General features: G+C 44.9%; 1 protein-coding gene across 1 annotated transcript; it reads left to right on the forward strand.

Moving 5' to 3' along the window:
* The first annotated feature begins 973 nt into the window (after positions 1–973).
* Positions 974–27,557, forward strand: SMU1 (SMU1 DNA replication regulator and spliceosomal factor). Its single transcript, XM_058672430.1, has 12 exons — positions 974–1,096; positions 4,491–4,701; positions 6,464–6,616; positions 10,023–10,133; positions 12,664–12,792; positions 13,929–14,048; positions 15,775–15,891; positions 16,851–16,978; positions 17,768–17,894; positions 22,207–22,374; positions 26,324–26,476; positions 27,087–27,557. Exons 1-12 carry the CDS (start codon positions 1,071–1,073, stop codon positions 27,183–27,185), a joined length of 1,542 nt encoding a protein of 513 aa, XP_058528413.1. The 5' UTR covers positions 974–1,070; the 3' UTR covers positions 27,186–27,557.

A 27,557-nucleotide genomic window follows, 5' to 3' on the forward strand; every position in this document is an offset into this window, starting at 1 on the left:
TTGCAATAAAAATACAATAACTTTTTTAAAAAGAGAGAGAGAGAGAGAACAGTTAGGAGAATATTAAGAAACTGAGGTTACTATGTTGGAACCGTTTTTGATAGGAATGTCTGCAGTATGTTCTCACAGTATTAGTACCACAAGAAACTCCTAAAGCCTTAAATAAACACACACAGAGAGAACAATCCCAATAAGAACCCTGAAATTCACAAGTAATATTATCTACTCGCTCACATCACCGAAAAACCCACTGTCATGTCAGGGAACATAAAAATGAATGAATCAGCAGACAGATCTTCCTCTCTGTCTCTCCTCTTCTCTGTATAGCTGACTTTCCAATAAAAATAAAATAAATCTGGGCCTGGCATGGTGGCCTAGTGGCGCCTGGAACACACCAGGATCCCATATGGGCACCGGTTCTAATCCTGGCAGCTCCACATCCCATCCAGCTCCCTGCTTGTGGCCTGGGAAAGCAGTCGAGGACGGCCCAAAGCCTTGGGACCCTGCACCCGCGTGGGAGACCTGGAGGAGGTTCCTGGCTCCTGGCTTCAGATCGGCGCAGCACCGGCCGTTGTGGTCACTTGGGGAGTGAATCATCGGACGGAAGATCTTCCTCTCTGTCTCTCCTCCTCTCTATATATGTGACTTTGTTATAAAAATAAAATCTTTTAAGAAAAATGAAGTGAGTAGGCAAACCCTAATCAGTTCCAAACAATTCATAGGTAGTGTGCTGCAAGTTATTCTTGCTACAAATGTGACCAATGTTCCTTGGTTTCGGATATGGTGATCTCTAAAGCAAGCACTGTGAATTCAGTCTCAGCTTCCAGGAGTGAACCCAGTCAAGCACCGGTTCCGGCCTAAGCCCTGAAGCCGGTACACCGAGACGGGCCTCAGACCGCCCTCCGCCCCGCCCTCCGCCCCGCCCACCCGCACGGCCCACCCGCACGGCCCACCTCCCGAGCGGCCATCTGCCGGAGAGCGGAAGTGACGCACGGCCGCCGGAGGTGTCGTCGTGTGGTGCGCGACTGAGCCTGAACGTGCCGAGGGTCTTACCCCGGGAAGCTTGAGCCATGTCGATTGAAATCGAGTCCTCGGAGTAAGTGCGGCGAGGGCCGGGAGGGTCAGGGCGAGGCGGGGAAGGCGTCCGAGCGACTGCGGGCGGGGTGGGGGTTCTCGGTGGGGCGCTTTCCTTACCCACAAAGAGGCCGACCCGGGGTTGTCGCCGTCACCGTGCTGGCACAGCCTGTGCAGATGTCTCGGGGCGCCCCAGTGCCCAGCTCTCCCTGGACGCAGTGACTGCCTTCGGGGTCGTCCTTCTAGCCCCAGTGCCCAGCTCTCCCTGGACGCAGTGACTGCCTTCGGGGTGAATGGACGACCAGCAGCCAGATCCGGCGTTGCAGTTTGGTTTTCCTTCGAGCTCTCTGTGTAGCCACCCGGGAGGAACAGAACCCACAGACTTGGCAGGGCCGCACCAGCTCTTGGCAGTTGATCTAGCAGGCCTAACATTGGTGTTTCGAGTATGAGGTAGAGAGAGAAGCTGCCCTGAGGGCCCGCCATCGGAGGAAGAGATGGTTATTGGTTCAACACATGTTGAAGTCTTTATTATGTGCTAGAGGCTGGAAGCACAGTGTTGAACCAGACAGACAAAAAAATCCTGCCCCTGCACAATGTACCATGCAGTGGGCAAAAGCAGTGAGTAAAATGGGAAGTGTGACAGATAAGCATAAGAGACAGACAGTGCCCATCAGCTGGTTCACTCGCCCAGTGCCCACAGTGGTTGGGCCTGGGCCTGGCGGAAGCCAGGAGTCAGGAACTCAGGCTGGTTCATCCACAGTGACTGTGTGGGTCCTGACTCCCTAAGTTGGAATTGAGAGCTGACTTGGGACCCAGACTCAGGCACCTGTATGTGGGATGCAGGTGTTCCCAGAGGAGTCTTTACCTGCTGGCCAGGTGCCTGCCCAGTGTTTACTAAGGGCCGCCTGTGAGAGGCATTGATGTTAGTCTTGTGGTCAGTGCTGCAGGGTAGGTGGTGGGCAAGAGACTACTGAGCACTGTGCTGCTCATGGTCATACAAGTGAACACTCTGATTCTGATGCGGGCAGAGCTCCAGAGCTCTTAAACTGTGTTTCACCTTACTTGCAGAAAGCAGATTGGGTTTTGGCTGTTAGAGGTTTTTGCTGGGCAGGAGTTGTCTCCTGGGAGTGCAACTTGGAAGTCATGGGAAGTGTGCTAAGGAAGATCCTACAGTGCTAGAGTCGGAGGTGGGAAGGGTGCAGGGGGGATAAGCCTGGGGGCGTCCTAAAGGGCCGTGAGACCTAGACAGCTGCAAGCAACAGGAAGCAGGCCACTTTGGTTGGAGCTTGTAAAAGGATGGTGCTTGTTTCCCCATCAGGGATGTATCTCACAGCCACACTGCTAGTGTGTCTGTGTGTTAAGAGCTATTTATTTATGGAGCTGGTGCAATGAATGGCTCATCAGGCAAATCCTCCTGCAAGCGCTGGCTTCACATATGGGCACAGGTTTGTGTCCTGGCTGCTGTACTTCCCATCCAGCTCCCTGCTTATGGTCTGAGAAAGCAGGTGGAGGATGACTCAGGTTCTTGGGACTCTGCATCAGAGTTGGAGACCCAGAAGAAGCTCCCGGCTTCCAGTCAGCTCAGCTGCAGCAATTACAGCCATTTGGGGAGTGAACCAGCAGATGGATGCTCTTTCTTCTCTCTCAAACTGCTTTTCTAGTAAAAAAACAATAATTGGAGAGAGATGGATCTTTCATCTTTCACGCACTGGTTCATTCCCCGGATGGCTGCAACAGCCAGCACTGGGCAGGCCCAAGCCAGTAACCAGAAGTTTCATTTAGGTCTCCATATAGGTGGCCAGGGTTAAATAAATACTTGGACTCTCTGCTGCTTTTGTCGGACCATTAACAGGGAGCTGGATTGGAAGTGGATATGGAATGCCAGTATTGCAGGCGGTGGTGGGCTTCCCTACTGTGCCACACCACAGGGCTTCACACTACCACTTTTAATCGTTAACCTGTTAGATCTGTTATTGGTCAAATCCTTACCAAAAATGGGGGTAACAGGACACCTATCTTGTGTTTTTTTTTTAAATTTATTTATTATTTATTTTTATTGCAAAGGCAGATATACAGAGAGGAGGAGACAGAGAGGAAGGTCTTCCATTGATGATTCACTCCCCAAGTAACCACAACGGCCGGTGCTGCGCCGATCCGAAGCCGGGAAGCAGGAACCTCTTCTGGGTCTCCCACATGGATGCGGGGTCCCAAGGCTTTGGGCCGTCCTCGACTGCTTTCCCAGCTCCCTGTTTCTGGCCTGGGAAAGCAGTCGAGGACGGCCCAAAGCCTTGGGACCCTGCACACCCGCATGGGAGACCTGGAGGAGGTTCCTGGTTCCTAACTTTGATCGACGACGCAGCACCAGCCATTGCAGTCACTTGGGGAGTGAATCATCGATGGAAGATCGTCCTCTCTGTCTGCTCCTCTCTGTATATCTGCCTTTGCAATAAAATAAAATAAATCTTAAAAAAAAAAAAAAAGGTGAGCACATAATGTTGATTATTTCTCTTCTGGGATAAGGCATTGATTTGATCCAATCTGAAGTCCCTTGCAAGCAGGAGAATGACCCTTTATATTTTTACTGTCCAATAGGAATGCAATGTGGCCCACGTATGTACATTAAAGGAAGAGAAAGACAAGTGTATCACATTGTCATCTGGTGAATTTGTGCAGTTATACAAATTCCTCACCAGACTTGTTATTAAGCTGAAGATAAAAAGTAGCCATAAATACATATATTGAATTATAAATAAATTGTAATACATACCTTTTAAGTTTTCTGTCCAGTGTAGGAAGTGGTTGCTTATTTTCCCAGTCTTTGGAATCTGTCTCAATCCATTTTTCTGGGGGAAATTGACTCTGCAATGTTTTGTTTCACTTGTCTTTAAAAAAGTTGATAATAGAGCAAGTGGGTGGTTGTATCTTTGGAAATAAAGAGGCATGGGTTTGTTTCCTGTAGAGACACAGTACTTGTACTTACTTATATTCAGGAAATACCCTTTAAGAAATTCTCAGTTTGTATTTTATGTTTGACACTTTAAAAATAAGTCATTCTGCAATCATCTACATTATTTTGTATCGATGACTAGATCAGGCTTAAAATATGTCACTGTTGTTGAAGTCTGCAACAGTGTAATCATAAAAGTTAATTAGAAATGGCAAGAGTCCCCTTAGACCAACTTCCTTTCTAGCTGGTGGTGAGTTGTCAGGAAATGCTTTTCCCTCTCTCAACCCCAGCTCTCCTGTTTCTGGCCTGCAGAGGTCTTCTAATGTAGATTCTGTAATAATTGGGGAGTTTTACCTATGTGATAAAGAAATGGAAAGTAGGTGGTGGAAGGTGGATGACTGACTAGGAGCAGCAAGCTGGTCGGTGATGACGAGTGCCATTCTGAGCTGAATGACTTGCTCTCTTTCAGTGTGATCCGTCTCATCATGCAGTACCTGAAGGAGAACAGTTTGCACCGGGCCTTAGCCACTCTGCAGGAAGAGACCACTGTGTCTTTGAATACCGTGGACAGCATTGAGAGTTTTGTGGCTGACATTAATAGTGGCCATTGGGATACTGTTTTACAGGCTATACAGTCTCTTAAACTGCCAGACAAAACCCTCATTGACCTGTATGAACAGGTAAGAGTGGTGGTGATGTTGGTCCCCGAGGGTTAGTTTGTTGTGGGAAGTGTCATGCTGGAGGCCTGTAACAGCCCTTAAAACCCATGCTGTATACGTAAAAATCTCCCCACCCCCTTCTGGAAAGATCCAGGTTTTCCCCGGTTGGAATTGCCTCTTAATTGGTCACTAATGAATATTCTGGCACTTAGACTTAATGCCCTGGTGTTTGTGCAAACCCTGTTCTCCACAGCAGTGCCCTAACTGCAGATACTGCCTGCACTTTGGGGTCTGTATCACCCACACTTTGGACTAGGAGTTTTTGTTGCTGTACCTCAGGAATGAGGGTGTGCCACCCACCTGTCATGTCACTATTTTCCCTAACCAGGAAACTCCATTGAGGTTGTTGTTGGGGGTCATTGTGTAAGCATGCCTGATAACTCAGTCTTTAGCCCACTCCCCATTTCTGCACCCTACCAACCTCAAACCTCAGCCACCTTATCAGATGACTTGGTCTTTCTAGTCAGTAATCCCTGCCCTAAACCATCTCCATAGTTAAAACTTGGGTATGATTGAAGGAGTTCATGGGTAACTGATAGACTCCTATCACTGCGAGAATCCCAAGGGGGTTAGAAGTTGTGAACCACAAGCCTAGGACAAAGATTAGACAAGTTATTTCATAAAGCAGAAGAATAGATTTTGTGGAAACAAGATTGTCATGTTCTCTGAACTAGAAATAGGGGAGTTACTTTGTTTCTGTACAGTCCATGATAGTTCAGTAATTCTGATAAGCAAATTTTGGTAGTCGGAGAAAGACAGTCCCTCTTGTCTCCTTCAGTATCTGTGGTCTGAACAAGAGGCAAAAGACAAGGACAGATTGGTAGAGAGAAATAAACGTTAGGATTTGGAATTTTTTTAAAATTTGTGTATTTTTATTGGAAAGGAAGATTTACAGAAAGAAATAAAGAGAAACATCTTCCATCTGCTGGCTCACTCCCCAAGTGGTTACAACAGCTGAAACTGAGTCAGTCCGAAGCCAGGAACCAGGAGCTTCTTCCAGGTCTCCCACGCGGGTGCAGACTCCCAAGGCTTTGGGCCGTCCTTGACTGCTTTCCCAGGCCACAGGCAGGGAGCTGGATGGGAAGCAGGGCTGCCAGGACACAAACCAGTGTCCATATGGGATCCTGGCACATGCCAGGCGAGGACTTTAGCTGCTAGGTTACCACACCAGGCCCAGATCTCAGCATTTTCAAGGCAAGGATCTAGCCACTTGGGCCAGGCTCCTTTTTTTTTTTTTTTTTTAATATTTATTTATTTTTATTTGAAAGGTAGATTTAGAGAAGGGTTGAGAGAGAGAGATATTTTCGTCTGCTAGTTCACTCCCCATATGACTGCAGTGGCCGGAGCTGAGCTGATCAGGAGCCAGGAGACCCTGTAAGTCTCACATGTGAGTGCAGGGGCCCAATGACTTGTTGCCTTCCCATATTCAGGGAGCTGAGTCAGAAGTGGATCAGCTGGGGTATGAACTTATGCCCTTATGTAATGCCAAACGTACAGGCAGATGATTAGCTTGCTAGGCCTCTAAACCTTGCTGGCCCCAGGGTTTGAATTTTTTTTTTTTTTTTAATTATTTGTAGTTACTTTTTGTCCACCTGAGATTGCTAGTGAAAAAGAAAAGAAACATTTCCCAGTATTGGAAATCACTTTGGCAGGCTGTATATTGTCAGAAAACTTAAAGAAACAACACTGTGCCTAACTGACCATTTTTCTGTACCTTCTCCAGGTTGTTCTGGAATTGATTGAGCTCCGTGAGCTGGGTGCTGCCAGATCTCTTCTGAGACAGACTGACCCTATGATCATGTTGAAGCAGACACAGCCCGAGCGCTACATTCATCTGGAGAACCTCTTGGCCAGGTCTTACTTTGATCCTCGAGAGGTATGATGGTGCTTTTGAAAAGAAGATTTTCTTAACTTTGGAAATGCACAGCTATGTGATTTTTTTTTTTTTTTTACTATTTTATTCAACACTTAAAAATTATTTAATTAGTTTCATTTTACTGAGAGAGACAAACAGATAGACAGTGAGAGATGTTTTTCCACCCACTGGTTCACAACCTAAGTGCCTGTAACAGCCAGATCAGGACCAGGCTGAAGCCAGGCATCCTAAACTCAGTCTGGGTCTATTCTTGGGTCTGCTTTAGTTGTAATTGGAAGCAGAGCTTGGACTTGAATCCGACATTCCACTGTGGACACAGGTGTCACTTGTCCCATTGTTGGGCAGATTTTGTTTTGGATATAATTTTTAACAGATATTTACTTATTATTTATTTGAAAAATACAGTGACAGACATACACACAGAGATCTTCCATATGCTGATTCATTCCCCACATATGCACAGTAGCTAAGATGGAGCCAGGGTGAATCCAGGAGCCAGTGACGCAGTGTAGGTCTCCCACATAGTGGGGCAGGGACTCAAGTATTTGGTCCATATTCTGTTACCTCTCAGAATGTGTGCATTAGTAAGAAGCTTGGCCACTAGATTCCACATCTTCCCCTTGATTTGATTATTGAGAATGATCCTTTTCTGTTTATATGCTTTGACTGAAATTTGAATAATGTCATGCAGCTTTAGAAGTGTTCTGCACATACTCCGTTTTAGAGGATTCCGAGTTAATTAATAAAAAAGCAGAAATGTTATTCCGATGTCCTTGCCACTTTTGCCCAGCACTTACCTGGCCCTGCAGTATGGCCTGACTGCTGGGAGTTCAATGAGCGAGCATGTGTGTTTGCCTGTGAGAGGTACACTTTTTTCCAGCCCTGTCAGTCCCTACAAGCCTGGGGCTGACTGTGCCTACAGGCAGAGTGGTGACTGATATTCTATGATTCCAAAGTTTTACTCTGTGTATACTTTATTCCATCTTCCCTTTCTCCCTCCCTCCTTTCTTACCTTCCTTCCTGCCTTCTTTTCTTTCTTTCTCTCTTGTCATTCTTTCTTCCTTTCTAGATTTCTTTCTTTGAAGATCACTTACAGAAGATCTTCCGTCTGCTGATTCATTCCCCAAATGACTGTAGTGGCTAGGACTGGGCCAACCCAAATCCAGAAATGCAGAACTCTATGTATCCCATATGGGTGGCACGGACAAAAACAGTTGGACCATCCTTTGTTGTTTTCCTAGGTTCATTAGCCTGGAATTGAATTGAAATGAAGCAGCCAGGACTTGAACTGGTGCTCATATGGGATAGTGGTGTTGTAGACAGTGGTTTAACCTGTTGTGCAGCAATGTTGGCTCCAATTCTTTCACATCCAGCCTTTCACCTGGAAGCCTAGCAATGTAACAGAAAGGTCTTCCATGTGGATGCAGGGGCCCAAGGAGTTGAACCATTCTCTGCTGCTTTCTCTAGGGCATTAACAGAGAGCTAAATTGGAAGTGGAACAGCTGGAACTTAAACTGGAGTGCATATATGATGGCAGCACTGCAGGTAGCTGTTTAATGTGCTGTACTACAGCACTGGTCCCTTAATTGGCTTCTTGACTGATAGGCCAAACCCCAACCTCAGGAATGAGGTGTTTTTTTTTGTTGTTGTTGTTTTGTTTTGTTTTGTTTTGTTTTGTTTTTAATGATTCTTTTTTTTTTTTTTTTAATTGGAAAGTCAGATATACAGAGAGGAGGAGAGACAGAGAGGAAGATCTTCTGTCTGCAGATTCACTCCCCAAGTGGCTGCAACGGCCAGAGCTGCGCCGATCCAAAGCCAGGAGCCTGGAATCTCTTCCAGGTCTCCCACATGGGTGCAGGGTCCCAAGGCTTTGGGCCATCCTCGACTGTTTTCCCAGGCCACAAGCAGGGAGCTGGATGGGATGTGGGGCTGCTGGGATTAGAACTGGTGCCCATATGGGATCCCGGTGCATGCAAGGTGAGGACTTCAGCTGCTAGGTTACCATGCTGGGCCTGAGGTGTTTTGTTTTTTAAGATTGACTTATTTGTATTTGAAGGTAGAATTACAGAGGAGAGAGAAAGGGAGAGAGAGATCTATGGGTGGCAGGGGCCTAAGGACTTCTGTCTTCCTGTGTTGCCTTCTCTGGTCACTAGCAGGGAGGTTGGATCAGAAGTGGAGCAGCTGGGACTTGAACTGGTGCCTATGTAGGATGTTGGCATTGCAGGTGGAGGTTTAGTATTTAGCATCATGGTACTGACCCACCCAACTTAATTAAAAATCAATTATTTATTAGAAGGACAAGAGTTAGAGAGAGAAACAGAGATCCTCCATCCTCTGGTTTACTTCTCAAATGGCTGAAACCAAGCCAAAGCCAAGGGCCAGGAGCTTTACTAGGTTTCCCACATGAGTGCAGAGGCCCAAGCACTTGGGCTATTTTTTGCCTCTTTCTTTTTTTTTTTTTTTTTTGAAAGATTTATTCATTTTATTACAGCCAGATATACACAGAGGAGGAGAGACAGAGAGGAGAGGAAGATCTTCCGTCCGATGATTCACTCCCCAAGTGAGCCGATCCGATGCCGGGAACCAGGAACCTCTTCCGGGTCTCCCACGCAGGTGCAGTGTCCCAATGCATTGGGCCGTCCTCAACTGCTTTCCCAGGCCACAAGCAGGGAGCTGGATGGGAAGTGGAGCTGCCGGGATTAGAACCGGCGCCCATATGGGATCCCGGGGCTTTCAAGGCGAGGACTTCAGCCGCTAGGCCACGCCGCCGGGCCCTTTTTGCCTCTTTCTAAGGTCACTGGCAGGAAGCTTGATTGGAAGCGAAGCAGCCAGGTCTTGAACCAGTGCACATATGGGATGCTGGCACTGTAAGTGGTGGTTTAACTTGTTGCTCCAGGAATTAGTTTTTGAAAACTAAATTAAGGGGTAGGTTTTGTGGTGCAGCACATTAGACCACTGATTGTCATGCTGGCCTCCCATTTGAGAGTGCTAGTTCAAGTCCCAATTGCTTTGCTGCTGATAACAACTTCCTGGTAATGTCCTTTGGAGGGCAGTGGATAATGGCCCGAGTAGTATATCTCCTGCCACCTACATGGGAGACCAGGATGGCGCTCCTCACTCTTGGCTTTTGACTGGCCCAGCCTGGCTGTTGTGGCCGTTCAGGAAGAGAACAGCATGTGGAAGATGGAGTTCTCTGTGTCACTCGGCTTTTCAAACACATAATAAATATTTAAAAATCAACACACAAAAAAACACAAAAACAACAAAAAACAGAAAAAGTAAGTTGGTTTAAGCCCCAGTCTCAGTAGGTAGTTTCATGTTTGTCTAACTATTTTTGTTTTGAATAAACACACCCAGGTTTTCTAATTGTTTCTTGAAGATGATGTTGTCCCCTCTCCTTTTACAGGCATACCCAGATGGAAGCAGTAAAGAGAAAAGAAGAGCGGCCATTGCTCAGGCTCTCGCTGGGGAAGTCAGCGTCGTGCCCCCATCTCGTCTCATGGCATTGCTGGGACAGGTAATTGAGTGTAGTTATCCTGAGCCCCTGATTCTATGTCTGTGTGTAAACTGTATGTCTGAGTTAAAGAAATCAGACGTCCTAACAACTGGGGTCATGCCAGCGGCTGCACCTAGCCACCTGCTCTTTTTCCTTGGGAAAGTCCATCTAGATTAGTAGTTAAGCATGTGAGCTCTAGAGTCAGGGTTAGAGTGACCAGGGCTGGCCATTGTGCCATAAAGCATTTTAAGTCACTGCTTGGGATCTCTTCAAGATTAGAGAGCCTGTGATGGAGGCCTGCCTCCATCTAGATCAGCTTCCTGGTAGTGCCTTGAGAGGCAGCTGGTGACATGGATTAGGGCTCCTTTCATCCCCTGGAGAGACCTGGCTGATGGACCCCCACCAACTATTGCAGATGTTTGTGGAGTAAACCCGTGGATGGGAGCTCGTTTTCTTCCTCCCACGCTTCCTCCCGCCCGTCCTCCTCTCCCTATAAAAACTAAGTAAAATTTTATGAATAGTATAGATAGTACTAGACTGATTAAAGATATATGGATGTGTTAGAAAGTTTGTGGGAAAGTACAATAAAAATTACATTTTGTGGCTGGTATTTGGCTTACTGGTTAAGATGCTATTTGGATGTCCCAGGCCTGCTGCTAATTCTAGCTTCCTGCTAATGTGTACCCTGAGGAGATACCAAGCAGGGGCTCCTCGTAGTTGGGGCCTTGCTCCCTATATGGAAAGTTTGGATTGAATTCTCTGTTCTTCGCTTCAGCTTGGCTGTTGTGTGTATTTGAAGAGTAAACAGGTAGATGAAAAATAGGTCTTTTTCTACATTTGAAACAAATTTTGAAAAAATTTAAAAAGCTGTTTTATTTTGGTGTAAAAAATTGGAACTCTGCACTAAAAGTCAGAAAATTTCATGGAAAACAATGTTAAAAAAAAAAACTGCATGGGGCCCGGCGTGGTAGTCTAGCAGCTGAAGTCCTTGCCTTGCACGTGCCAGGATCCCATATGGGTGCTGGTTCTAATCCCGGCAGCCTCACTTCCCGTCCAGCTCCCTGCTTGTGGCCTGGGAAAGCAGTTGAGGACAGCCGAAAGCCTTGGGACCCTGCACCCATGTGGGAGACCCAGAGGAGGCTCTGGGCTCTTGGCTTCAGATTGGCTCAGCTCCAACTGTTGTGGACACTTGGGGAGTGAACCAACAGATGGAAGATCTTCCTCTCTGTCTCTTCTCTCTGTATATATAACTTTACAATAAAAATAAAATAAATCATTTAAAAAAACAAACTGGATGAATATCTAATCTCTGCACAAAAATAAACTTACATTTAAAAAATGTCAATTATTTCTCTTTTTACCTGTGGGAGGGAGGGATTGGTGTGTGGGGAGTGGGTAGAGAGAGAGAGAAAGATCTTCCTTCTCTGAAAATCTCTGCAACACCCAGGCTCTGTATGTCACTCCTGTGGGTGGGAGAGTCCTAGATACTTCCATCACCTGCTAGCTCTGAGGGTGCACATTAGCAGGAAGGTGGAATAAGAATCATCTGGCCCCTGAGCCTAGGTCCTTTCATGTGGGCTGTGGACATTTATCCCAACTGGTATCTGAAAGTTGCCATGTAAACGCTCAGCCCAAAAACTGTCTTTTAATTCTGTTTTCCCACAGAGTTTTTGCAGTATCCCATATGAGGGTAAAGAATTGAGGAGGTGGAATATAAAATGTTAACAGTGGCTTTAAAAAAAAATTGATTTGTGGCTGGTGCAATGGCTCTGCTGGCTACTCCTCCACCTCCAAGTGCCAGCATCCCATAAGGGTACCAATTCATGTCCCGGTAGTTCCACTTCCCATCCAGCTCCTTGCTTGTGGTCTGGGAAAGTAGTCAAGGATGGCCCAAAGCTTTGGGACCTTGTGGGAGACCTGGAAGAAGCTCCTGGTTCCTGGCTTCAGGTTGGCTCAGCTCTGGCCATTATATCTCCTTAGGGAGTAAACCAGCAGACAGAAAATCTTTATCTGTCTTCTTCTGTCTGTAAATATGCCTTTCCAATAAAAATAAATGCATCTTTTTAAAAATGTATTTATTTATTTGAAAGGCAAATAAAAATTGGTAAACTAGTTGGCCACAACAGCTCTTGGCTGAAGCCAGGAGCCAGGCACTTCATCCAGGTCCCCCAGGTAGATACCTGGACCAAATCCTTCAGGACATCTTCTGCTACTTTCCCAGGTGCACTAGCAGGGAATGAGCTGGGGTTTGAACTGGAGCCCAAGTGGGATGCTGGCACTGCAGGTTGTGGCTGTAGCCACACCATAATGCTTGCTCCAGCACTGACTGTTGCTTGAGTATTGGAACTATGGAAATTTTGTTTTCCACATTTTATTTGTAATAAAAGACTCATATGTATGGAAAATAGTTGTGGATAGATTTCCTGACTCTCAGTCCCTTTCTATGCCATTTGCTCCGGACATCACCCTTTCTGGCTTGATTTTGTCTAAGCAATCATGACTAGACCTGAAACACACCTGACTGCACTGCTGTATCTTGTTTTTCTCTTAGGCACTGAAGTGGCAGCAGCACCAGGGGTTGCTTCCTCCTGGTATGACTATAGATTTGTTTAGAGGCAAAGCAGCTGTTAAGGATGTGGAAGAAGAAAAGTTTCCCACACAGCTGAGCAGGCACATTAAGGTAGGATCTTTAGACACTTGGCTAGTCAGTGGTTGTATTTCGAATACTCACTGTGCACTCACCCAGCGTATGTGCCTGAAACTTGGGCACTTGGGAAGGAGGACTTACTCTGTAGCTGTGACAGCACTGAGCATTGGTATTGGCATACTACTGTCGCCTAGCAGTGGCCCAGCTCAGACAGTGGAGCCAACAGGAAAACATTTAACATTGATCCATCATCTGCTCTGTTCTTCCTCCCAAGAAGCCTGCATCTCAAACACTGGTTACCTCTGCTTTGAACCAACCCTAGCATCACCCAGAGTGAACATTTGTCCTGTTTAGTATTTGTGTTTTGCCTGTTGTGGTTTACATCAAGCAAATTCATGGATTATAAAGTGGGCACATGTAATGTTTGGGAAGTTTTGTTTGTTTTTTTCATTTTAGGTGCTGATTCTTTGTTTTATTTTCAGTATGAAACTTTTCTAGGAAAAAGTACAATTCAGTAATGCTGCATTTCTCAGAATTACAAGTGTATTGGCTGCTCTAGCCAATTATATTTTTGTACTTATATTATGGTTTTGGTCATGGTTATGGTCTAATTGAATTTATAGATTTGCCAGTGCTTCATATTACTCAGATCTTTGGCTTAGGTTTGGTATTTTGGATTTGTCTATTCTGAATTACGTGTTCTAACTTGCACCATATTTGTTTACCCTAGCTTAAAGCCTCGAGACCAGTAGATATCCATGGTAATGGATTTCTCGGCTCAGCTTTTCTGTGATAAACATTTTGTTTGCCCCAGATCCACTAGAGTAACATATCAGGCTGTATTTATTATAAAAATGATTCTGATGGTGGCTAATTCTAGTAAAACTTCACTGTCTGAACTCATGGGATTGTTCAAGTCTCATGTTAAAATTGGTTTTTCCCTTTTTTTGAAATAACTGTGTCACATTCAGAAGCGTAGTTTCAACTAGATGTCAAACTGGTCCAAGACCATGCACCACCAGCTCCTGTGTGCAGGTACAGGAACATTCCAGCAGTCCCCCACACTCAGGACCAGCTGTGATGTTATGCAAGGGCAAGGTTTGTCAAAGGTTAAATGGAAGTTGTTTTAAGTTTAAAATGCATCTGTTCCATTATTTCACTTGAAACAGTTTGGTCAGAAATCCCACGTGGAGTGTGCTCGATTTTCTCCAGATGGTCAGTATCTGGTCACTGGGTCTGTTGATGGCTTCATTGAAGTATGGAACTTCACTACTGGAAAAATTCGGAAGGTAAAGTATTTTAAATATATTAAGTCTCATAGTGGAAGGATTGATGACTTTTAATTGCTTATCTGTGTCTTACCTTTAAATCAACTTAGTTGAGGAAGAATTTGTAAGAAACATATACTATTTTTGTGATTTAAATGCCATTTAAGCTAAATTCTAAATTTATTTTATTAGGCAAGGGATAATCTATTATCTATTATTTTCATTTATTGTTTTTAATATTTATTTGAAAGTGACACAAAGAGGGAGAGATGTTTTGCAGCCATTGGCTTATTCTTCAAAGGGTGGTAGCAGGCTGGTCTGGGCCAGCCTGAAGCCAGGAGACAGGAACTGCACTATGATGTGGGATGCCAGCATTGTAAGTAGCAGCTTAACGTGCTGTACCACAATGCTGGCCCTGCTGTTCTTTTTACAATTAAAATATTTTGTAATACAAATCCATTAATTGGTGATTGGGTAAATGGCATATGTACGTAATAGAACACTGTTTAGCCACAAAAAAATTATGAAATCCTGTTATTTGCGACGCCATGGGTGAGATTAGAGGTCATTCTGTTAAGTGACATAAACCAAACAGAGAGAGACAAATACTACGTGATGTCATATCATATATGGAGTCTTAAAATCTTGATCTTGCAGCAGTTGACTGTAGAATTGGGGTTAGCAGAGGAGGGGGAGGGCAGGCTGGAAAGAGATGGGGAAAGGTTGATCATCAGATTCTGAATTACAGTTAGTTACAAGAAACAAGTGCTAGTGTTCTGCTGCATAGTAGGCTAACTGTAGAGAACAGTACTGCATGTGTTTTAAAAAGAACTAAGCACTTTAGAGTAGTTTCATCATGAATAGATGATATGTGTTTGCAAGAAAGGTATGTTTACTCTCCTTTGAACAGTATGTGTAATATGTTAGGGCATAACATAGCACCCTGAAAATATGGATAGTTAAAAATAAACAAAGTTTTTTTAAAAATGCATTTTTGAATGGGTAATAAAATTTAAAAATTAGAGAAAGTTATTTAGGAGTATCATTCTCACCTTGAGAGAGCGAGAGAGAGATCTTCCATCCTCTCTTTCATTCCTTGGATGATTACAACAGCCAGGGCTGGGTCCAGCTGAAGCCAGGAGCCAGGAGCTTCATCTGAGTTTTCCATACAGGTGCAGGAGCCCAAACCTTCGGGCCGTCTGCTACTGCTCTTCCAGGCACATTAGCAGAGAGTTGGAACAGGTGCAACAACCAGGACATGAACTGGTGCCTGTATGGAATACTGTTGCACGCTATGCCTTTACCTGCTGCGTTGCATCCCTGGTCCCTCAGTTGGACTTTTTAAAACCAGGAAGCAACAAGTATCAAAAAAATAATGAAGATACTGTGTTTGAATAATTGTTGATAAAAGAATCATTGTAAGTAGTGGTGTTAGGGGAAGTAACATAATTTGGAAAAGATGCTTGGTTTCTAATAATGTCTTAAATAAATAAGATTTATTACAGTTGTAAAAACTGTAAAGGAAGTGATCAGTAAATAAAACATCTAGGGTATTTATTTTTATACTATTAATTCAACATAAAAATTATTTCCAGTAATGCCAGTGGCTTCTTGGGAGCCTATGAGTGTAGCGCTGTTACCTGCTTTTGAAGTCTGCACAGTCCATTTTCCTGCTTTTGTGGTTTGTGGAGACCCGGGACCTCGGCTTTGTGTTGTTTTGATAACTGTTCACCATTGTTTCCTGTAGGATCTGAAGTACCAAGCCCAGGATAACTTTATGATGATGGACGACGCTGTCCTGTGCATGTGTTTCAGCAGAGATACAGAAATGTTAGCGACTGGGGCTCAAGATGGAAAAATCAAGGTATGCATCAGGGACATGTATCCTTTTTTTCTTTTTCCTTAAAGATTTAGTATTATTATTATTATTTTTTTTCAAATGCAAAGTTAGAGAGAAGGAGAGACAGTGAGGGAGGGTTCTTCTGGCCTCTGGTTTATTCCCTAAATGGCTGTGGCAGTCAGGGTTATACCAGGCCAGGGTTCTAGGAGCCTGGAACTCAAATCTCCCACATGAGTGGCAAGGACCCTAGCTCTCGACCTTTGACATCTGCTGTCTGTCCCAAGCACATTAGCAGGAGAAAGCTGGATTGGAACTGAAGCAGCTGGGACTTGAACTGGCACTCATATGTGATGCCAGTGTCACACGTGGCCGCTTAACCTATGCCACAAGGCTGGCCCTGGGACATGTGCTGTTAGAGGTAGACATTTTGAGAATCCCTGTGATGAGATATGCATAACAAGGACTAGTGCTGAACATCAACTTAATGTTGATCGCTACTTCTTGCTAAATCCTAATAATAACTCTGGCTGGGCTGGTTTAGTCATTGGTTTAAGGTGGCACTGCTGGTGAGTGATAGATCTCAGACTTCAGTCCAGATTTGCTCCCGCCTCCATTTTACCGTTGGGCTCACTGTACAATACACTTTGGATTTGTCTTTTTAGGGAATGGTCTGTAGTCTGTTAGCTGTGGCTTGAACTTAACTTCTGGTAGTACACCCTGGGCTAGATGATAGACAGAAATGGTCTCTGCTAAGTGAACCCAGAGTCTGAATATTTGTTTTAATAATTTACAAGGAAAGAGTTCTGAGTTTCAGAGGATTCAATTATCACTGTACTATTTGGACCAGACGTATCATATTCATCTGTTAGCATGCATTTTTAATACTGTTTTGGTACATTAGTGAGCATTGAATATTGCTTGGCTCTGTGGCCTATATTAGGATACTATTATTTATAAGTTGAAACTTCTTTTCCTAAATAAAGGTGTGGAAGATTCAGAGTGGACAGTGTTTAAGGAGATTTGAAAGAGCGCACAGCAAAGGTGTCACCTGTCTGAGCTTTTCTAAGGATAGCAGTCAGATCCTTAGTGCCTCTTTTGACCAGACAATCAGGTAAGAGAAAGTCCCACTTGGATTTAATATGATTAGGACCCAGAGGGAAGTGCCAGTGATGGGAGGCAGAGGCAGAGGCAGGGCTCCCATTCAACTGGCTCATTGCCTCAGATGCTTGCAACAGGCAGGGTGGGCTGGGGCTGAAGCAGGGAATGCAGTTGGGGTCTCTGGTCTCATTGACACAAGCACAGTTACTTGCTGCCTCACGGAGTCTGCATTTGCAGGAAGCTAGGAACTGAACCCAGCTGCTGTGATGTGGTCTATGGGTGTGTTAATAAATCAGAGGCTAAATTCCTGCTTTCACAGGGTGTGACATGACATGACATGACATTGAAAGTGAGGTTATTTGAGACTTCATTTCCCCAAAGTACAGCTTACACAGTGCTGTTCTATGTCCACTTGAGTTTTTATTCAGGAGATAAGGATTTCTTGTTCTCAGAATATAGTCTGTATTTCTCTGTATTTCTTGTTTTCAGAATATAGTCTGTGGATCCACCTGCACCTTAATCACCCTCACAAATTTGGATTTCTGGCACCCAGCTGAGACCTACTATTTGTAAATCTTTTGTTAACTTTTTTTTTTAAGCAGTCCCTTCTGAAAAAGAGCTTATGGTATTATTCATAGGTTCTTTTCTAATCTGTTTCTGTACAAGGCTCTAGTTTCTGTTCATTGTTTAGCATAGTAAAGATCATAGTACATTCACAAGTGCGTCCTCTTTCCTTAATAACATGAACTTTTATGAGTTACATAATATTTAGAAGATTAATTGTTCTCTTCACTCATGACAGAATTCATGGTTTAAAATCTGGGAAAACACTGAAGGAATTCCGTGGCCATTCCTCCTTTGTTAACGAGGCAACATTTACACAAGATGGACATTACATCATTAGTGCATCTTCTGATGGCACTGTAAAGGTTAAGTATTTGCTGCTGGCATATTTCGGGGTGTCTGTTTCACTGTTGCCCTTTGAAGGGCTTTTGATGCCGATAGCAGTGTGCCACTTTAGACAGCAAAATCGAGGTGCTGTGAGACAATGATATTCTATAGATATGTTTTTTAAATTTTTTCAAATTTTTAATTTTATTTTTAATACTGTTTGCATAGTTGAGAGGCATACATGCCTGCATGGACTTCTGATTATGATGGGGAGGGTTGTGGCATGGAGGATGGTAGGTGGGACAAATGTTTCAGTTTTTTTTCCCCCTGTGCCCACAGAGCAGGAAGGGAAGGGGACCGCTCCTTGCTGTCAGATTACATTATCACCCAGGGATGGGGCATCTTCATTTGATGATGCCTTGGAGACCCCAAAACAGGAAAGATTGTTTCAAGGGTGTTACTTGAGTGATTTTGATGGTTGTCAGCTTCATTGTCCCAGGATTGAGAAAAATTTTCCAAGGTCTGTTGGCTGACCAAGTCTACCTTAGTGCATCCGCAGACCCAGACACTTGCTGCAAAGCTTGGCCAGGAGAGTTATCCAATTGTTCTGCTGTATGTTCTCTGATGAGACATCTGCTGGCCTAGATGAGCTGGCTGTCGTGTCTACCATGTGTATCTGGGTGTGCTGTCCACTGCACAGGCATCAGCAACTGAAGTGGGCCTGGGGTTTGAATCCAGTGATCTAGTTGGGGATTTCCCCCAAGAAACCTTGCCTGAGGTGACCTCAGATTTTATTTATTTATCTTTTTAATTGGAAAGTTAGATATACAAAGAGGAGAAAGAAAGGAAGATCTTCCCTCTGATGGTTCACTCCCCAAGTGACCGCAATGGCTGCAGCTGAGCCTATCCAAAGCCAGGAGCCCGGAACCCTTTCCGGGTCTCCCATGTAGGTGTAGGGTCCCAAGGCCTTGGGCTATCTTCGACTACTTTCCCAGGCCACAAGCAGAGAGCTAGATGGGAAGTGGAGCCACTGGGATTAGAACCAGTGTCCATATGGGATCCTGGTGTGTCCAAAGTGAGGACTTTAGCTGCTAGGCTACCACATTGGACCCTCAGATTTGATTCTTAATGTGTGCTAAGCAATGCAGGGTCAGGTTTGGTCCATCAACCACACCAGCTATTGCACTTACCAGTGAATGCAGCTGGCTGGTCAGTTCTGTTCCCAGCCCTATCTGTCTTGCAAACCAACAGGTGCTGCAGCCCAGCCCAACCCAGCCCACCATAGACCTGGTGCTCACACCAGCACATGCCACAGCCTAATTGAGGTAACCCATAGTATGCTCAGCAAGCCCACTCCCAGTGCTGGTTTTTGTACATGCTAGCTTGTGATGTGGCCTAGCTGGGCTAGCATAGCCCAGCCGCCCATCCAGCTTTTTGCACACCTGTGGGTGCTGCAGCCTAGCTCAGACTGACTTGCCCCCAGACCTGGCCTGCACACATGCTGGCAGAATGTGCCAATCTATCCAGCCTGGTCGGCCCCCAGCCCTGGCTCTCATGCTCACCAGTGGGAGCTTCAGCCTTACAGGGAGTGCCTGGGTCATCTCGATTGGTCTGAGGATCCCGAATCTCAGCCCTCTACAGTCCAACAAACTTTATCATGTGTGGGCAAAAGGAATGAGCATGGAGTCCTAAGCTTCAGTCATGCCCTCTTACTTTGCCATAGATAAGGTCCCTTTCCAACAGACAAATTGACAAAGGGCTTGGTATCCAAGTAAATCAACTTCTTTTCTGTTGTGTGTCACTCCACCTATGTTCCCCAGGTTTAGGGCCTCCTCACGGCATTGTAAAGGAGTAGGAGAGTAGAACTGAGCCCTCCCTTATTTACTGCCCTCATCTCCCAGCCACAAATGATGATTCTTCAGAACCTTAAAAGATGTAGTTATTAGAAGGATAGGATTCATTTCCTGGAAAAGATAGAAGAAACCCCAAAAGAAAGTTGTTGAGATTCTTGAGACAGTCCATTAACATTCTAGACCTGCTGCTTCTAAAAGGCCTTATTTAAGTGAGTGCTTTGTGGCAGAAGATGTGGACGTTTGAAATGCTTGTTTTTGAAAGAATTGCACCAGAACTGAAGGCAGAAGAGGTCCTGTCCCTCGGGGTGGATGGGGAGACATGTGGAGCTCTTAGTACTGCTGCACTTACAGGCCACCCAACTTCAAAGTGCCATTGGGAAGTGGTTTTTCTAGACTCTGCTTTGTGGTCTTCCCCCTTAGTTCTGCAGTGAAGAAGGGTAAAGCATCTCTTGGATTTTCTGGACAGAAAACAACTAGGAGTCAAAACTTTTTCTTCGTTTTTAAAATTTGTATTTGAGAGACAGAGACAGAGAAAAGTAGCCCCTACCTACTGGTTCACTCCCACTAGAGCCTGCAGCAGCTGCAGCAGGGCCAGGCCAAAGATGGGGAGCCAGGAACCAAATACAAATCTTTCACCTGAGTAGCAGGTACTTGGGCCATCCACTGCTGCCTCCCAGAGTGTGCGTTAGTGGAAAGCTGGAGTCAGGAGAGGGGATGAGACTCATGCCCAGCTGCTCCAATTCCAGGTGCCAAATGCCAACCCTTGCCTGGGAACTCATGACCCCGGAGATGTTCCTTTTTCTCACAGGCAAATAGGCTTCAGAGAAGAGGTTGGGGCAGGAGATTGTTCACAGAGAGGTTGGAAGGGAACTACTGTTTCCTGCTGATGAGAACTGTGAAGAAGCATTGGTGTTGTGTCTGATTCTGGCAGCACAGAGGAAACTCAGTAGTGTGTGGACCGTGCCATGCTGTGTGGTCCATCCCTTTTGTAAGCTCGTCTCAGATATCTGTGCTGATTTAACCCCTTCAGTTCATAAGCGCCTAGGAGGACAAGGTGATAAGCATTATGGTCGGTAACTATCCCTTACAGAGATGTTGGGCTGAGAAGGAATATGAGTGGCCAGTAGTAGTTGCCATTAAATGGATCCTCGTGTGTGTGCTGAGACTGTGACTTATGTTGTAGACAATATAAACTGTGTGCTAAGATCATGTGAAACTTTTAAAATATGCTCATGTCTGTGCTTCATCGCAGACCTACCAAGTCAGAGCCTCAGGACAGGGTCCTACACTAAAAAGTCCCTTTTTTTAAAAAAAAGTTATTTGAAAGAAACAAGAGAGAAAGAAAGATCCCATTTTCTTACTCCTCCACTCCTCAGAGGATTGCAGCAGCCAATGTTGGGCCAGGCTAAATAAGGCCCAGAGCGAGGAACTCCGTCTGGTCTCCCATGTGGCTGGTAGGAACCCAAGTACTTGGGCCATCTGCTAGCTCTTGGGATGTGCTAGCAAGAAACTGGATTGGAAGCAGAGGCATGACTGTATCTAGAGACTCCAATATGGGGTGTATGTGTTCTAAGCAGTGGCTTTACCCACTGTGCCACAAGGCCTGCCCCTTCCTGCTGCCAACAATTAGTTTTTTCTTTTTCTCTTTTTTTTTTTTAAGATTGATTTTTATCAGAAAGGCAGATCAGATTTGTGGAGAGGAGAGACAGAAAGATCTTCCATAGGTTTTCTTCCCCCAAAAGGCCACAGTGACCAGAAAATGAGCTGATCCAAAGGTAGGAGCTAGGAGGTTCTTCTGGCTCTCATATGAGGGAATTGGAGCAGCTGGGATATGAACTGGCGCCTGTTTGGGATCCTGGCACTTGCAAAGTGGGGATTTAGCCATTGAGTCATTGTGCCGAGTCCCCGTAGTTAGCTTGCATGCTTGCCTTTTTTGGGGGGGTTGTGTTTTATTTGAAAGACAGAGAGAGGAAGAAGTAGAGATCTTCTGTCTGCTGGTTTACTTCCTAGATGACCACATTGGCCACACGGCTGAAGCCAGGAGCTTCATCTTGGTCTCCCTTTGGATGGCAGGAACCCAAGCACTTGGGCCATCTTCTGCTTTCCCTGCCATTAGCAGGGAGTTGGACTGGAAGTGGAACAACCGAACACTTGAGTAACATCCATATGGGATGCTGGCGTTGCAGACGGCAGCTTCACCCTCTGTACCAGTACTGGCCCAACACATAGTTAGAGATAGTAGCTTTGTTAGCTAAGGAAGTACATGAAAGGTCATGGTTTTGAAAGTTTATTTAGTTTGTGACTTTTGTTAATACAAGTTCTACAAATAGATGATGAGTATTCACTCATTGTAAGGCAGGGTGTTTGGACTGAAAAAATCAAGAAGCTTTTATTTCCTCTCAGTTTTAAGTAACATACTTTATGGTTTTTGTACTTTGAAACTCTTGAAACTCTGTGCCTCTCCAAATATTTACATGTTCAATGTCTTGTGTGGCAGATCTGGAATATGAAGACCACAGAATGTTCAAATACCTTTAAATCCCTGGGGAGTACCGCGGGGACAGACATTACTGTCAACAGTGTGATCTTGCTTCCTAAGAACCCGGAGCACTTTGTGGTGTGCAACAGGTCTAACACAGTGGTCATCATGAACATGCAGGGACAGGTGAGTACCTCTATACAGGCCCCAGGGGCCATCTCTAACCCAGCATGGCCAGGTCTCCAGTAACCAAATCTGGGTTTGCTGACACTGGAAGCTGTGGAGGCTCAGATTAGTCCTCCGATCTCGGTGCACCATGCCCCTACAAAGCATCTTTTAGGTGTTTCAGAAGTTACCTCCTGTCCTGGCAGTACTTGCATATTACTGCCTTTTTTTTTTTCTTTTTTAAGCCTTTGCAGAAACACAACTCTGATTGGTCTTTAAGATTCCCTTGGGATCTTACTGAAAACTTGAAGATAACAGTCTTTGTTCGCTTGGGGAAACATGGTGTGGTGTGGATTACCAACTTGGGCTGTCTCCCAGATAGCACATAAGCTAAACTGGAACACTAATAGGAAAGAGACAACAGTGCCCTTGTGAGGTACATTAGTAATCAGGACAACTGCAAGGTTTCCCTGGGAATTTCACTTCTGTGAACTGGGGGCATTAAGAAGTACAAGTCTGAGGTCATGTGCTGGGCGTGCATCATGATGCTACAGAAATGCTGGCCTTGACACTTGGGGGTTCTCCTGAGCATGAAGACGACCCAAGGGCTGTGATGTGTTAATTTCTCCATCCCCTAGGTCCTACCCCTGAGACAGCTAGTATCTTCTGGGCCACTGCATAAGAGCCACAGCTGCCTGGTGTGTCCTCTAAGCACATGTAGTCCATGATTTGACTTTTTAAGATGTTATTTTGCAAAAGCAACTAGATACTTAAAGAAATGATAAAAAATAGTACAGAGGTCCTATGTACCCTTCTAGCTTCTCTGAATAATATCTGCAGTACAGCTGTCCAAACTAGGGAACTGACAATTAATTCAAAACGCTGACAATAAGTGGGTGTCATCATTTTTTACATGCATTCATTTTACATCTCTGTCTCCAAAACTAAGAGGTCTCTGAAGCTTCATTACCATATAGACTCTCGGACCCACCACAATAGGATATAGAATTGTTCCATCAGCCCCAATGCTATCTCTCTCTCTCGCTGTTTTTAGTAGCATTCTCTGCAAACCCTACCCCTGACAACCACTGATCTGTTTTCCACTTCCATAATTCTGTCATAAAAAAATTACCTTTATTTTTGAGAGTAGTTCTAGCTATACAGTAAACTTGAGAAGGCACAAAGAAGTTATTTTTGGAAGTCAGATATACAGAGAAAGAGCTCCTATCCACTGATATACTCCCCACGTGGCGACAATGGCTGGAGCTGAGCCCATCTGAAGCAAGGAGCCCGGAGTTCTTCCAGGTCTCCCATGCAGGTGCAGGGTCCTGGAAGCAGGGTGCAGGCTTTGGGCCGTCCTCAACTGCATTCCCAGGCCACAAGCAGGGAACTGGATGGGAAGCAGGGCTGTGGGGATTAGAACCACTGTCCATATGGGATCCTGGCCCGTAGAAGGTGAGGACTTTAGCTATTAGGTTACCACTCTGGGCCCACCACAAGAGTTTTTTTTTAATTTATTTATTATTTTTAATTCATTAATTACATTGTATTATGTGACACAGTTTCATAGGTACTTGGATTCTCCCCACCCCTCCCCAAACCCTCCCACCATGGTGGATTCCTCCACCTTGTTGCATAACCACAGTTCAAGTTCAGTTGAGATTCCCCCATTGCAAACACAAAGAGTTTTTTAAAAATTATTTATTTGTTTGGAAGGCAGAATAACAGAAAAAGAAGAAAAGCCAGCTTCGTTCATCTGCTGGTTTACTCCCCAAATGGTCATTAATGGCTGAGGCTGGAGCAGGCCCAAGTTAGGATCCTGGAATGCCATCTAGGTCTCCCATGTGGGTGGAAGGGATCCAAATCCTTGGCCGTGCTGCCTTCCCAGGCACATTATCAGGGAGCCGACATGAAGCAGAGCAGCTGGACTTGAACTGGCACTCTCAAGCAGCATCCTAGCTTGCTGCATCAGAGTGCCAGCCCCCAAAGATACCTGCTATCCACTGACCCTCCATGCATGGCTTCCTTCCATCTTATCAACACTCCCCCACTAATGTGGGACATTTGTTCCAGCTGACAACCCTACACTGCACTTCATTATCACTCGGGGACCACTCTCAGTGCTGTGCCTTGTGTAGGTTTGGACATATGTTTGCATGTCTGTGTCTGCCAGAGTGATATCACTGTGGTTTCACTGTCCACAAAAAGTAAATCCTCTGTCTTAGCCTCTTCAAAATGCAGGTTTCCTTTTTTTTTTAATGAGTTGATAAATCATTTGTTTTATTTATGTAAAGATCTGTTACAGTGTCAGAGAGGGAGGTAGGAAGAGAGAGATACCTTCTATTCACTGTATTCACTGGTTCCCTCCCGAAAATTGGTCTGGCTGAAGTTAGGAGACAGAGACTCAGTCCTGGCCTCTTGTGTGGCAGGAACCCAGTTATTGAGCCAGCACCTACTCTGTGCATTAGCAGAAAGCAGAAGCTGTAGCTGGGCATTGCACTCAGGCATACCAGTGGGATGTCAGTGTCCTGATGAGGGACAACTGCTGGGCTAAATGTCTGTCCATGTAGTTTATAATTAGGGGCAGGCTGTGGTGCAATAGGTTGAACTGCCCCCTGTAGTGCTCCACTTATGACCATCTCCTTCCTAATGCGCTTGGTAAAGCAGTGGAGTCTGGCTTAAGTGCTTGTGCTTCTGCACTAATGTGGGAGATCCAGATGAAGCTCCTGGCTCCTGGTTTTGGTATGGCCCAGCCCTATTTGGGGAGTAAACCATTGGATGGGAGATCTCATCTCTACTCTCTGTGTGAACTCTGTCTTTAAAATAAATATCTTTTAACTTAAGATACAACTACTGTAAGTTTTCCACTATTATAATTTTGAGAATATAACATTTTGAGAATGTTATTGTGCAGATGGACTCATGCAGTAGGTGAGCTTTTGGCCTTTTGAAATCAGTTGCTTGGGTAGGTGATGTAGTACAGTGGGTTAAGCTTCCTATATCAGAATGGTAGTTCAACTCCCGGTACTTCTGCTGCTGCTTTGCTCTCTGCTAATGCACTTGGGAGCAGCAGAATACAGTTCTTGGGCCCTTGCCACCCCTGTGGCAAACTAGATTCCTCTAGCTCCTTGCTTCAGACTGGCCCAGCACTGGCTGTTGGCAGGCATTTTCAGAAGTGATTCAGGGAATGGAAGCTTTCTCTTCCCCTTCTTGGCTGCACTGCCTTTCAAGTAGTTGAGAAATAAACATACTCTAAAAAAAGGAATTGGTTTTCCTCAGCTTGGTTTTGCTATGTAAAGCAGCAGGCCAGCTTCTTCCTGCATGGGGAAAACAGCTTGTTCTGTTAGAGGAGCCTTGGACACATGTGTCCAGAAAATGACAAGTTGTAATGGTGATTTGAGAATTGGCTTCAGGGTCGTGTGGCTCAGTAGACTCCAGAGCAGGATAGATGACTTGGGTTGTAGGAATTCTAAACCTGCCCCATTGTAGCTAATCTAGTGAGTATTCCCAAGCAAGGGATGTAGCACATGAATGATCTGGTTAGGACTGAGAATCCACCAAAGCACAAAATAATGTCAGCTCTGCAAGTGTTTCCTTAAAGATTATAGAGACAGAGCCATTCACTGGTTCACTCCCCAACTGGCTACAATGGCTGGGGCTGGTCTGATCAGAGACTAAGAGCCAGGAATTTCTTCTGGTTTTCCTTGTGGGTGCAGGGGCCAGGACTTGAACCCTCTTCGCTGGTTTCCTAGGCCATAAGCAGGAAGCTGGATCAGAAGTGGAGCAACAAGGACATGAACTGGCACCCATGAGGTGCCAGCACCACAGGCAGAGACCTCCATCTACACAATGCCAGCTCCCCAAAAATGTCATTTTTAAATGTAGTTTTACAAACGTTTAAACTTCTGTGAAGGGACGACCCATTGGTAATCCATATCTTGTTTTTGTCTTGGGGTGTGGTGTGATCTAGATTGTCAGAAGCTTCAGCTCCGGTAAGAGAGAAGGTGGTGACTTTGTCTGCTGTGCCCTCTCCCCCCGCGGTGAATGGATCTACTGTGTTGGGGAGGACTTTGTGCTCTACTGTTTCAGCACAGTCACTGGCAAACTGGAGAGAACTTTGACAGTGAGTATCACTAACCAAGGCAGCTGAGAAATTACAGCTAATGCTTGTGATTTTTAACTTCATTGTGCTTCAATATGAAAAATCCCAGAGGCATTTTTATATATGTTGTATGAAATATATTTATATGCACATATATATAGTATAAAATTACTCCTTTATCAGGAAAAGCCATGTCAGGTAGGTAGGCTATGTGTTCTGTACACAAAGCAAAGGAAAAGGAACATACTCACCTAGCCAGCCGGATTAGGCCTTCCTTGTGGGGCCAGGGCCTGACTGAGGTGCTTTTCTCCATGTCCTGTGGAGGCGGGTTACTTGTACATCATACTATCAAATGAAGATGTGTTTAAAACATTCTGCTTCATGTGTGATTAAAGTACCTAGAGTAATACATGCCAGGTGCTATAACAGATAATCTCCTGATCTCAGTGGCTTAACACAGTTCAAGTTTATTATGTTGCTACATAATGGGAGTTGAATAGTCCTCCCTTCTATCCCCTTTGGAATAACTGCCTCCCAAGACCTCTTCTTCCTTCTCTCCTGGTTCAGGAAGGCTCTTCATTTGGATTCATCGTAAACCTGTGCCACCTGACCCTGTGCTTTGTGTCTCTAGGTTCATGAGAAGGATGTGATTGGCATTGCCCATCACCCTCATCAGAACTTGATTGCTACCTACAGTGAAGATGGACTTCTAAAACTCTGGAAACCGTAACACTCTCGGCCAGCTTGGAAGCATGTCCTTCAATGAAGACGTACTTATGTGTCACTCCCCCACCCCCACTAAAGCCAGCTTTTCTAAGCAAATGAACTGTCTGAACTAGCCACAATAATTTCGTGAAAATTCATGTCTAAGTAGCAGTAATGCTGTTTTTAAAAATGTATTTTGAAGGTAATTAGTTTATCTGCTTTAACTGGGGCTGTCACTTAATGTTTTCATTAATCTACATAGAGTGAAATTCTGGCATTTCTAGAAAAATATTATACTCCTTTGATTATCTAAATGTGCCTCCTAGAACTTGTAAATAAGAACTACCCCGATTTCAGTAGGTTTTTTTTTAAGTTAATAAACTTTACACTTTCTGGA

The sequence above is a fragment of the Ochotona princeps genome, chromosome 14 (assembly GCF_030435755.1).
Source record: "Ochotona princeps isolate mOchPri1 chromosome 14, mOchPri1.hap1, whole genome shotgun sequence".
NCBI classification, from domain to species: domain Eukaryota; kingdom Metazoa; phylum Chordata; class Mammalia; order Lagomorpha; family Ochotonidae; genus Ochotona; species Ochotona princeps.

Coding starts and splice junctions, on each gene's coding strand:
- SMU1 (XM_058672430.1), top strand. CDS start 1,071: ATGTCGATTGAAATCGAGTCCTCGGA. Junction 10,134..12,663: donor TCATGGCATTGCTGGGACAG/GTAATTGAGTGT, acceptor TTTTTCTCTTAG/GCACTGAAGTGGCAGCAGCA. Junction 12,793..13,928: donor AGCTGAGCAGGCACATTAAG/GTAGGATCTTTA, acceptor CACTTGAAACAG/TTTGGTCAGAAATCCCACGT.